Here is a 12,575-nt window from a genome sequence, read left to right on the forward strand (position 1 = left end):
CTGTTGGAGAGGGGTCAGAGGAGCCACGGAGATGCTCAGAGGGCTGGAGCAGCTCCCCTACAGAGAGAGGCTGGGGGAGCTGGGCTGGTTCAGCCTGGAGAAGAGAAGGCTGTGGGGGGACCTCACTGCAGCCTCCCAGTCCCTGAAGGGAGCAGAGGAACAGGAGGGGAATGGGCTTGTTAAAAGGGCAGAGACTGGCAGGACAAGGGGCTGGGGTGAAGCTGGAGGAGGGAAGGGGGAGAGGAGATACTGGGGGGAAGTTCTTTGCAGAGAGAGTGGGGAGGGGCTGGAAGGGGCTGCCCAGAGAGGGGGTGGGTGCCCCGTCCCTGGGGGTGTTCAAGGCCAGGTTGGATGGGGCCCTGGGCAGCCTTGTGTAGCTCCAGGCCTGGAGGTTGGTGTCCCTGCCTGTGGCAGGGGGTTGGAGCTCTGTGACCCTTGGGGTCCCTCCCAACCCAGCCCGGTCTGTGATCCTCTGACAACGCCGTGGGGACCCGACGCGACCCACACACCGACCCCCCCCCCCATCCCCCCCACACCCCCCGGGGGCTGGGTGCGCCCCACCCCCGCTCCCGGCGCCGGCGGAGACACCCCGGGGCTGGAGCCCCCCGGGCGGCCCCGCAGCCCCCCCGGGCGGCCCCGCAGCCGCCGCGCCGGGTCCCCGCCCTTCCGCCGGGCCCGGGAGGCGGAGCCGGGCCGGGAGGCGGCGGCGGCGCCGAGCAGGTGGGGCCGGTGCCGCTGGCGGAGCCGCGCGGTGCCCCCGGCCGCGCCCGCGCAGGTGAGCGGGACCCTCTCGGGTGGCGGGACCGGGCTGGGGGCTGCGGGCTGGGGGCTGGGGGCGGCTCCGGGAAAGCGGGGCCGGGGCTGAGCGCTGCCCGGGCATCGGCATCGCGGGGGCGTGAAACTTCCCCCAGCCCAGGGATGGATCCGGGGGTTGAGCATCCCCCACCCCCCCAAACCCCACCCCTTCACCTGTGCCGGGGTTCCCTCCGCGCCCACTCCCTGTCCCAGGCCAGCTGCTCTCTTCCCAGTGGGTGTGGAGCTCCATGTCCTGCCCGGCTGTGGCTGGTGGGTGTCTTGGGGTTGGGCACCCCAACGCTGCATCCCCTCCCCTCACAGGGGCTGAGCACAGGGCTGGGGGATGTCAGCCAGCGCGGGCAGTGCCAGCAGGCCTGTCATCCCCATGGGCTGGTGCCATCCTGTCAGCTCATGGTGGCCTTTCTGGGGACCTTTTTGGTCATAGAGAGCCAGGGAGCAGGGCTGCCCTGAGCAGCAGGAGTGCTCTGAGCAGGACCCGTGGTTTGGGGATGCAGGGAGACACGTCTCCCTGCACGGGAAGGAGGGCAGCTGGAAGGGGAGAGCATCCCCAGGTTTGCAGCCCACCCCATGGAGCAGTCACCTGAGGGTGCCCAGAGCTGAGTCCTCCCACCCTTCCAGCAGCAGCTGCCAGCTGGGACTGGTGCCCAGGCACTGGATGTGTTTCCTGGTCTGGCCAGGGACACCCACATCCTTGCTGGAGCTCCTCTGGACTTCCTGCTGCCCGCCTCCATGCCACACCTGGGCTTTGCCTGGGGAGGCAGCGAGATGCTGGGAGCAGGGAGACCCTGCACATCCCCTCGGTGTGCTCCTGGCACACCAGGGAGAAGGTCAGGGAGATGCTGAATAGCGTGGAAACAGTGAAGGAACCGTCAGCAGGGCCGGAGCAGCCTGCTCTGGGCTTTAAGGAGGCCTGGGAGATGCTGCCCTGGGTGTACTGTGCTTTCCCTCCCACCTGGCACGCAGGTGTGGGGGTCCCTGTGCCACCAGCCTGGAGAAGGACCCGCTCCAGTGCTGAGCCCCACGCTGGCTGAGGAGCGAGGGACACGCTGCAGGTGCCCTGGTGGCTTCTCAACCCTGTCCCCAGCACCCGACACCTCCCTGCAGGAGGGATGCTCACACCTCCCTACTCCTCTGCCAGGTCTCTGGGCAGGGTCTCGCCGCTGTGGACCCCTCACCCTGCCAGAGGGCAGGGCCTGCTGCCTTCAGGATGGCGCGATGGCTGCCCCGCTCCGCCGACCTGACCCGCTTCTGCCAGAAACTCAACCGGGTGAAGACCCTGGAGGCTGATATGATGGAGACATCTTTCAACAGATGCCTTTCCACCATCGACCTGACGCTGCTGGGCATCGGGGGCATGGTGGGCTCCGGGCTGTACGTCCTCACGGGCACCGTGGCCAAGGAGATCGCTGGTCCTGCTGTCATAGTCTCCTTCATCATCGCTGGCTTCGCCTCGCTCCTGGCTGCTCTCTGCTATGCTGAGTTTGGAGCCCGGGTACCCAAGACAGGCTCTGCCTACATGTTCACCTACGTGTCTGTGGGTGAGATCTGGGCCTTCCTCATCGGCTGGAACGTGCTGCTGGAGTACATGATCGGGGGAGCTGCCGTGGCCAGGGCCTGGAGCGGCTACCTGGATTCCATCTTCAACCACAAGATAAAGAACTTCACTGAGACCCATGTGGGCACCTGGCAGTTGCCCTTCCTGGCCCGCTACCCTGACTTCCTGGCAGCTGCCATCCTGCTGGTAGCCACCGCCTTCATCTCCTTCGGGGCCAAAGTCTCCTCCTGGCTCAACCACGTCTTCTCGGCCATCAGCATGGGTGTCATCCTCTTCATTCTCATCATGGGCTTCGTCCTGGCTCAGCCCAAGAACTGGAGTGCCCAGGAGGGTGGCTTCGCCCCGTACGGGCTCTCGGGCATCATGGCCGGCACGGCCACCTGCTTCTACGCTTTCGTGGGCTTCGACGTCATCGCGGCGTCCAGCGAAGAGGCCAGGAACCCCCAGCGGGCTGTCCCCAGGGCCATCGCTTTCTCCTTGGGGCTGGCCACTGGCGCCTACATCCTGGTGTCGGTGGTGCTGACGCTGATGGTGCCCTGGCACACGCTGGACCCCGACTCTGCCCTGGCAGATGCGTTTTACAGGAGGGGCTATGCCTGGGCAGGCTTCCTGGTGGCTGCTGGTTCCATCTGCGGTGAGTACAGGCGGTGGCAGGGGGTACTGCCCTCCCCCCCACACCCCTCCCACCCACCCTGCTTGTGATGGGGTCTGGGAACTGGGGCAGTTTGAAGTCTGACCCGGTGCCCTTTCTTCTGCCCATCCATCAGCCATGAACACGGTCCTGCTGAGCAACCTCTTCTCCCTGCCGCGCATCGTCTATGCCATGGCTGAGGACGGGCTCTTCTTCCAGGTCTTCTCCCGAGTGCATCCCCGCACGCAGGTGCCCGTGGTCGGCATCGTGGTCTTCGGGCTGCTCATGGCTCTCCTGGCACTTGTCTTTGACCTGGAGGCCCTGGTGCAGTTCCTGTCCATTGGCACGCTGCTGGCCTACACCTTCGTGGCCGCCAGCATCATCGTCCTGCGCTTCCAGCAGCAGAAGGTGGATGTCCCTGGGCCAGCAGCCGGTGGCCGGCCCAGCCCCGAGTCCCACGAGGGTCCATCTGCTGGTGAGCTGAAGGAGTATGAGTCCTTCTCTGACAAGCTCCAGCTGGTGGACAGGGAGAAGAGCAAAGAGCACCGGGAGCCAGGGCAGCTGAAGGCAGCTTTTGAGCCCTACCTGGAGTTCCTCAGTGACTTCTACCCAGGTGAGGTGGTCACAGTGGCTGTGGTGACCCTGATGGTGTCTGCCATCTGCCTCTGCTCCATCTTGGTATTTGGCAGCACCCACCTCCACCTGCCCACCTGGAGCTACTCCCTGCTGCTGGTCCTCTTCAGCCTGGGCTTCCTGCTCAGCCTCCTGCTCATCTGGGCACACGAGCAGCAGCACGGCACGCAGACCTTCCAGGTACGCCCAGGGGCCCGAGCAGGATTAGTCCCTCTGGGGGACTGAAGGGTGGGAGCAGCTCGGGTGGAGGCACAGGAGGCCCCGCTCACCCTGGGCTGGTGAAAACACCTCGAGTGCTGGAGGCTGAGGAGGGTGTCAGCAAGCACTGGGTGTGGGGGGTTAGTGCCTGCATGGTCACCAGGGTTTGGGAAGGGCCATCCCCAGTAACTCCACAGCCATCCCACAGGATTGCTCCTACCCACCCTGGGCTCCCTCTTCTGCCACCCTCTCTGCTCCTCTCCTGCCTGTCCCAACACCCTCTGGGCTGCCCTTGAGCTGTGAAGTGGAGCTCTTTTCTTCAGCCTCCAAATGACCTGTGTGCTCCTCATGCTTCCCTGTCTCTGGTTTCCAGCCCATCTGCACCCCCAGCACGGTGCAGTCGTGGTGACACCAGCAGTAATGCCACCTCCCCTGGACTGTGCTGGGGGCTTGTCTGGCCCTTGTGACCAGCCCTGCATACAGCCTGGCTCCCAGCTCTGGCTCCCAGCTCCATCTCCCAGCTCTGGCTCCCAGCTCCATCTCCCAGCTCCATCTCCCAGCCCCTGGCTCCTCACCCATTCCTCCTGCTGTCTGCCAAACCTGTCCCGTTCAGAAAGCCCAGGGTGACAGTCACTTTGTGCCTTTACCTTTTGTCTCTGGGGTTTTAAGGACGGTCTGACCACCCCCCTGTTTCTCCCACAGATACCCTTGGTGCCCCTCTCCCCAGCACTGAGCATCATCCTCAACATCTACCTGATGCTGAAGCTCAGCTACATGACCTGGCTTCGCTTTGCCATCTGGCTGCTCTTAGGTGAGTGTCGCTGTGGCAGCGTGAGCCCTGGGATGGCAGAGAGGGGACCCGAGCTTGTCTCTGGCTTGGATCTTCCTTGGACCTGAGCTGGTCTCGGTGCTGGCTGGTGGTTTTGGCAGCTCTTTGCCCCCAGCCACAGGTTTGTAAAGCTCACTGGCCCCATTCTGCCTCCCATTCCCCCACGGAGAGGCACGCTGAGGTGTCCCATCAACGCCGGGGTGTCCCACCACTGGCTCCCAAGGTGCTGGGCTTTGTTCTGGCTTGGCTCTTCCTGCAAGCTCTGGACCAGAACCATCCCCAGGCCCCCTTTCTGATGAGGGGCTGGACCTGCCCCCCCTTTGCTGTCTTACACACTGCAGGATCCTTTTCCACCCGGGATCAGCTGCTCCAAGCCCTTACCCGGTGCCGTGCCCCAGCTCTGCTGGGATGCTGGCTGCACCCATGGCAGCTGCTGGCCCCTGCTCGAGCGCTGCTCTCCCTGTCCCCACTGCAGGCCTGCTGGTGTACTTTGGCTATGGCATCTGGCACAGCAAGGAGAACCTGCGGGAGCCCAGGCCGCAGCGTGTCAGCGCCCGCTACGTGGTGTTCCCCAGCGGCAGCCTGGAGGAAAGGGTGCAGGCAGTGCAGCCCAGCTCCCAGCCCCCCACCAGCCTGGGGGACAGCGGCACCGAAGACAGCAAGAGATGACACCCCTGGGGATGGGGGCACCTGGCTGTGGGAGCATCTAGTCTATATCCCCCCCAGCGAGGGCAGAGAACCCCCTCTTCCTCCTCCCAATCCCTTTGGCAGCGGAGCCACCGGGGTGCCCTGGGCTTGCGTCTCCACCCGGAGATGTTGAGGATGCTCATCCCACCCCACCAGCTCCCCACAGAGTGTGTGTGTGTGTGTGTGTGTGTGTGTGGGGCTGGCTCTCTCCCTCCCCAGCCCCAGCAGCCAGGTGCTGGGTCTCAGCCCCCCTGCCTGGCTCATGAGGAGCTGTGTCCTCACCATCTCCTGCCTGAGCACACCCCAGCGCTGCACAGCAGGTCTGCTGGCCCGGCTGTGCAGCCAGGGATGCAGAGTGGTGCAGGGGGCCCCAGGGACCAGGTCAAGCAGCCCAGCACTGCCCATCCAGGCTCTCATCCTGGCTGAGGGTGCCTACCCACAGAAGGAGGCAGGGGCCAAATGCACTTGCTCACCCGCATCCCTGCCAGCGCCAGCCCCAGGGCCGCTCTCCTAAAAGGCCAGGGCTGAGGGGGCTGAGGAGCAGCTGGGGACATGAGGGGGAGAAGGGACATGGCCAGAGCAAGTGGCTGGGCAGAGAGCCCAGGAAGGCCAGTGCAGGCTGGCATGGCAGAGACCTGACAGCAGCTTCCCAGCCATGGCATCGGCTGCTCAAGGACAGGCTCAGTGCCATGCCCTGGCTGTGAGGACCTGCTGTGGTCCTGCCAGGGACTGGCTTTTGCCCCAGCCCTGTGCCAGGTGCTCAGGACCCCAGATTTGTTGCCTTGTCCCCAGAAATCCCCAGCAGCATCCCCGGCTGGACTGCCTGGAGCTGGCTCCCCCATTCCTCAGCAGCATAGCCTGTGCTGCAGCCCGTCCTGGCATGGGAGGGCTCAGCCCCACACACTGTCCCTCCTGGGCTCTCAGGGGCTCGTGAGGGGCTCTGGGGGTTCTGTGTTGCCCCCTCCCTGGCAAGCATCCCCATGCTCTGGGGCTCACCCCAGCTGCTGCACTATCCTGGGAGGGTCCCCAGTGGTGCTGGTGTAGCCACCCGAGCTGGCTGGCCCGTGGGCAGCCTAAAGTGGAAGAGGAGGGATGGGGGCCTTGGGAAGAGAGACATGGAGGAAACAACCAGTTGAGTACAAAGCTGCCCAGCTGCCAGGCCTTGACGTAGACACCCTGCTCCCTGCAGCCACGCAGCATCATCTGCACCCTGCCAGGAGCCAGGGGCCATGGGCAGGCTAATCATAGACTCAGAGAATCCCAACTGCTTCCGGCTGGCCAGTCCCTGGGGAGGAATAGATGGGCTGTGGGGTGGTCCCGTATGCTCCACGGCGAACCCCTCTGTCTGCCAGCGCCGCTCCGCGTCCCCGCTGCGCTGCCGCCGCCCGAGCAGCCCGTCCCCACCGCCGTGCTGTGGCCCTGCTTGGCACCTCTGTGTAGTGGCTTGTGAGCACCGGGCTGACTCGCTCACCCTCATAAACCCTGGTTCTGTCATGGCTCCGGTTGTTTGTGCTGTGTCCCGTCCCCCCCACCCTCCGCCGGGAGTCCAGCTGCTCACCCAGCCAGTGCTCAGGGGAAGCCCCTGAAAGCTGCTGGAGGGGGATTCATGCTGCCCACCCCCACCCCCCCAACCCCTCCCTCCAGCCACCTCCCTCCAGAGCCCTGGGAGAGCTGCGGGCGCTGCCCTGGGGGGCACAGGCCCTGCCCGCGCCAGCTCCAGGGCGAGTCCCCGGGCCAGGAGCTGCACTAGGCCTGGCTGGGCCCAGCAGCAGCACCCAGAGCAGATTTGCTTGGCTGGCACTGGAATTTGGTTCAGCTGGACAGGCCCCTGGCTGGTCCCCATGGCGCTGGGGCAGCTGTGGGAAGGCAGCCTGGAGCTGGAGCTTTGCAGGGCCCAATATTGACCCAGACAGGCCTGAGGCCCGGTGCCCTGAGCAGCACCAGGGGGGGTTCACTAACGTCAAAGGGAACAAGCTGCCTGGATGGGAGGCCCTGTGAATTAAAAAGGGCCTGAGAGGGCCCGTTGACACCCCCAAACCACCCCCCCCCCCCCACCCCTTCACCAGGGAGGTTTCCTTCCCAGGATAATCAAGCCAATTCTTTATTAAAAAACTACTCAGCAGGTATCTGGGGCAGCCACAGACTTCTCTCTCCTTACCAACTGTCAGCTTTTAATCTGCAGAAAACCCACTGTCAGGAGGATAAAGATGAGCAGAAAGAACCACAGAGATGTATCAGGAGCAGGAGAGCCCAGAGCAGCGTTGGGGCAGAGCTCTAAAACCCCAAACAGAGCAGGATAGGATGAGGTTCAAACTGGGTTTTTCATTCCCTTCTGGAGAAAGAACCCAATAGAAGTCACATCACAAAATACTCCTGCCTCTCAGGAGGCCCAGGCTCACCCAGCATCAGCTGAGACCTATGAGTTGTCAAATAAGGTTCATAACCATTGATATTTAATGTATTTGAAAGCATTAATTTGTAAGGATGCAGAGAAATCACTGCTGAGCAGCCCCAATAAACGCAAATGTAGATAAGGGGTAACCCCCAGCACCGGCCAGGGAGAGCTGGAGATGTGGCTGGCAGGGAAATTAAAGGGTTGAGATGTAATTAACAGCAGCCTGGGAGACATGCCTGCCCTCTTGAGCACCCTTGGCAATTCTTTTTTTTAATAGGATTACAAAATTGGTGGGTTCTTTGGTGCCATACACTGTCCTGTTGCAGTAATGTGCCCTGTGCACGTGCAGAATGTGTGTTAATTGAGTTGAAATTGCCTGCTTAGTAAGGCACACCACCAAAAGGAGGGGTTGTCAGCAGCCACTGCCACCAGGAGAGCCCCTCCTGTCACGATTTATTCCTGCAAACTGCATCACCAGGAAAAAAAAATCCCACCCAAACCCAACACTTCCCAGCAGGGCTGCAAGATGCCAGCCTGCAATTGTAGGAGAAAAACCTCCAGCACTTCCCACCCCCTGATTTGAACCCCCTCCCAACATGATCCAGGCAGATTTCCAACCAAAACCACCCCCCCCTTGTGCAGTCCACAGAACCCCCTGGGTGGAGCACGAAGGGATGGCAGCTTGTGCTGTGTCCCTGTGGCTGCTGCTGTCACACTGAGGTGCCACAGGAGCATCTTGCTCCCAATTAGCTTCAAATAAACTAAACCACATTTTCTGAAACTCCTGGCAATGGTCTGAGCAGCCTGGTGTGGAAATCCATCCCAGTACAGTGCACCAGTGCCAGGGCCTGGGGAAACTGGAAGGACTTTGGGGGCCACGGGGCAGGAGCAGCTCCCACACGTGTGCTGCTGGGCTGGGCTAAGAGGGTTAACATGATCCTTGGATGATAATCCCCCCACTGCCAGGGACAGCCAGGCCTCACCAGGGGTGCTGCTGGACTGGGAGGACTGGTAGAGGAGCTACCAGCTTGCTGTGACCTGGGAGGAGAGCTCCCACAAGGTGGGTGTGAGGGGACAAGGAGAAACCCAAATTCAGAAGGGAGGGATGACACAGGGTTTGGACCAAGGAGGACACTGATGCTGCCCCAGGAAGCAGTGGAGACCCTGGATCAGCCCATGTCCCTCCTACCCCCAACCCCAAGCTGCAGCTTGGGGTGAGAGGGGCATCCCCAGCCCAGCTCCAAGGGGACTGGGCAGGCACTGGTGTGGGAGGCTGCAGGAAGCCGGCTCAGCACCTCTCCCCACACAGCCCCAGCACCAGGGCAGCTCCACCAGCACTGGGAGCTCCTGGGGGGTGCTGGGGGGGCCAGGTACATCCTGATGCTGCTCTCAGGCTGTTTAATCACATGAAATAAGCAGCCACTGACCCAGTTAAGTGCTTGAGCCCTCTCCATGCTCCAGGGAGGGAAAGGGGAGCTGGGAGGGCTGGGAGAGAGCCGGTGGGCTGCTGCTCAGGAGAGAGCAGCTCTGTGTCCTAATTAAATAGCTTCCTAAATTATCCCTCCCGGCCCTTCCACTGCAGCTCTGCAAGCAGCACAGCCGAGCTGCAGGGCGTTGGCTGTAAGTAATCCTCTCATTATCCCCCTCCATCCTCCCTCCCCTCCTTCTGCTGCAGATAAAGGGCCAGAGGATGAGGTAAGCACCACTCTTCATCCCAGAGATGCCAGCAGGATCTGTTCCTTCCCCCCAGCCAGAGAAAGGCAGGCTGTGAGAAGGTGACACAAACCCTGGGTCCCATCACCCCTGTGTCCCTCACAAAGCCCAGGTACCCAGCACACCACAGCCTGGGCTCAGGGGAGCAGCCTGTGCCCCCAGCTGCTGTCCCCATCTCTCCATGCAGCACAGAGGCTTCCTGATGGGCTGTATGGGTGTGTGCATGGGCTGCACAGCCCCAGGCCAGCAGCAGAGGAGCCTGTGGGACACAGGAGGGCCAGGGCTCCATCCAGGCAGCCACAGAGGGAAGGAGAATAAAGCTTCACCACAGGCACAGGAGGCAAAGCAAAAAGCAACGGGCTTAAGCTGTCACGAGGGAGGATTTAGGAGTGAGACCAGACATGCTCCCTCCTGCTGCCACCAGTTCTGCTGGAGAGGTTATGAAACACCAGGAACAGGCTTCCCTGGGGCAAGGACAGCTGCTTTCAACTGACCCCATCTGCCTCTGTGCTCCCCCTGCTAGGCTGGAAGCCTTGTAGGGCACTACTGACACCCTGACCCTGCCCCATGGGACAGGAGCTGAGGTCCCTTCGGCCATGGCAGCACGTTCAGGATGTAAAGGGGAGGGAATTGTTCACCAAACACTTCTCTGCCTTGCTGGGGGAAGCTTGGTCATGGCACAGGCTGCTCTGCCCCAGCAGACGCTGGAGAGCTGGGCAGGGGGAGACCAGATGGGGTTCAACAAAAGCAAGTGGAGAGTCTGGCACCTGGGAAGGGATAACTGCTGGAATCAGGACAGGCTGGGGGTGACCTGCTGGAGAGGAGCTCTGAGGAGAAGGCCCTGGGGGTGCTGGTGGGTGACAGGGTGGCCATGAGCCAGCAGTGTGCCCTGGGGCTGAGAGAGACAATGGGATCCTGGGGGGCATCAGGAGGAGTGTGGCCAGCAGGTGACAGGAGGGGATCCTCCCCCTCTGCTCTGCCCTGCTCAGGCCCCACCTGGAGTGTTGTGGCCAGTTCTGGGCTCCCTGGGATCAAACAGACAGGGATCTCCTGGAGAGAATCCAGAGGAGGGACAGAGATGCTGAAGGGCCTGGAGCATCTCCCTTGGGAGGGAAGGCTGAGTGAGCTGGGGCTGTTCAGCCTGGAGAAAAGAAGACTGAGGGGGGACATGATTCATGTTTATCAATATCTGAAGGATGGGATGCAGGGGGAATCAGACCCTTTTCAGTGTCTGTGGGGACAGGACAAGGGGCAATGGCTGCAAGTTGGAGCACAGGGAGTTCCACAGCAACATGGGGAAGAGCTTTTTCCCAGTGAGGGTGAGGGAGCCCTGGGACAGGCTGCCCAGGGGGTGTGGAGTCTCCTTCTCTGGAGAGATTCCAGCCCCATCTGGACACCGACCTGTGTGCCCTGTCCTAGGGACCCTGCTTTGGCAGGGGGTTGGACCCCATGGGCTCTGGGGGTCCCTCCCAACCCCTGTGATTCTGTAATTCCCACCAGCTACTATAACTAAACCTTTTGCCATTATCTGTGTAACTTACACCAGAAGTGGTTCAGGTAGAACCAGCTACCAAACTCCTGGGAGTGTTACCACTTGTTTTCCAGAGGCAGTGGGACAGCTGGAGAAGCTGCAGAGCACTGCAGGAAAACAAGCTGGTTCTTCCAAGAGAGAAGTGAAGGTTCTCCAACAGGCACTGCTCAGAATGAGAGCTGCTCAGGAAGGAAGGAAGGAAGAAACATGGTCAGTGGGAACTCACATGGGTTTGTGTCCACTCAGTGGGGACAGGAGCTTGGGGAGAGGCAGGAGCTCTGTCATACTCTCCACAAGGCACCTTTACAACCTGGCAGGTTTGTAAAGGAACCAGAAAGGAACTGAAATAACAACTGGATTTTAAAAAGAAAAGGTAAAAAGGCTCAGTACTGGAAATGACATTGTGAACAGGGGACCAGAAAGAGACCCCAACTGACTTTGGAGGGGAGAGGAATAGTGATACCAGCTGGGGAGAGTGCCAGGTAAACTGGGAATAACTGGTATAGTGGAATCACTGTGTGCCACGTGGACCTTCTCTAGTTACACCAGCTGCTGCATCAAGAAGGGCTTAGTCTGTAAGAATTCTTTACCCACCTTATTTTTTAATATGCTTTTAATTTGCATCCTCTTTGGAAAGCACAGGACAGGCTGGGGACAAGGGCCAGAACAGGAACAGCAAGGGATGACTGTACTTACCCTGAAATCTCACACCCCACACCAGCTGCTGGGCACAACCCACCAATTTTTCATCCAGAGATGAAATGTCAGGATGGGTCCAAAACTTCTAGAATCAGCCCAGGTTCACAGAGCATACAAGAGACATCTCCACACGGTGTGGACAGACAGGCATCAGTCCCAGGCACAGGCAAGGTTTATTAAATACACAATGGTACAGTAATTTGGGTGGTTATAGGACAGGCTCCATTAGGAACCTCTGCTGCAGAGAGTTAGTTTCAAACACAGAGACTAAGCCCTCATGTTCTGCTGAGAGCCATGGCCAGCTGCAGCTTCACTGGTAGGCACAGGGATTAGGTAAATGAAGTGGAAAAGTGAGCCAGGGGGTTGGATTCCTTCTGATCCAAGAGTAAAGCATAAGGAAGAACACAGGGCAGCAGCCAGCTCCTGGGGAAGGAGACTGCCAGAAGCTGTCCTGATCTTTCCAGGTCCCTTCCACAGCCTGACATCCTGAGCTGCCTTCTGGGAGAGGCACAGATCTCCCTGGGGCAGAGGAAAGCGGTGCCTGGGTGTCCCCAGCCCCCCTGCCTGGCACAGGGCACTGAAGGAGCAAATCCAAGGTGGGCACAAGAGTGCTGCAGGGAAGGAAGGTGTGTACAGCCCCAGAGAGGTGAAGGCAGCACTGTGGTGCCACTTTGCTGCCCTCTGACTGCAGGGCAGGGCTGTCTGTGCCAGGCATGGCAGAGCTGCTTGTGTGACCATCCTCAGCCCCTCTCCCTAACTGCAAGAAACCACTTCACAGAGCCCAGGAGAGTTGAGCCAGGCTGCTCAGAGGAGACAGGGCTCCTGCCCAGGGTTCCTCAAGGTGCTCACAACCCTCCCCACCCCTGACTCACCATGCCCTGTGTGCCA

General features: G+C 61.0%; 1 protein-coding gene across 1 annotated transcript; it reads left to right on the forward strand.

Annotated features, from left to right (window-relative positions):
* Window positions 1-766: 766 nt before the first annotated feature.
* On the forward strand, window positions 767-5,331 carry SLC7A4 (solute carrier family 7 member 4; the record flags this gene model as incomplete). The annotated part of the gene is made up of 5 exons (XM_084272247.1): window positions 767-775; window positions 1,955-3,005; window positions 3,139-3,815; window positions 4,536-4,644; window positions 5,138-5,331. The coding sequence occupies exons 2-5, from the start codon at window positions 2,024-2,026 to the stop codon at window positions 5,329-5,331; spliced, it is 1,962 nt and encodes a 653-aa protein (XP_084128373.1). The 5' UTR covers window positions 767-775; window positions 1,955-2,023.
* Window positions 5,332-12,575: the final 7,244 nt, after the last annotated feature.

This window comes from Gallinula chloropus (genome assembly GCF_964237585.1).
Source record: "Gallinula chloropus genome assembly, chromosome: 17".
Classification (NCBI taxonomy): Eukaryota; Metazoa; Chordata; class Aves; order Gruiformes; family Rallidae; genus Gallinula; species Gallinula chloropus.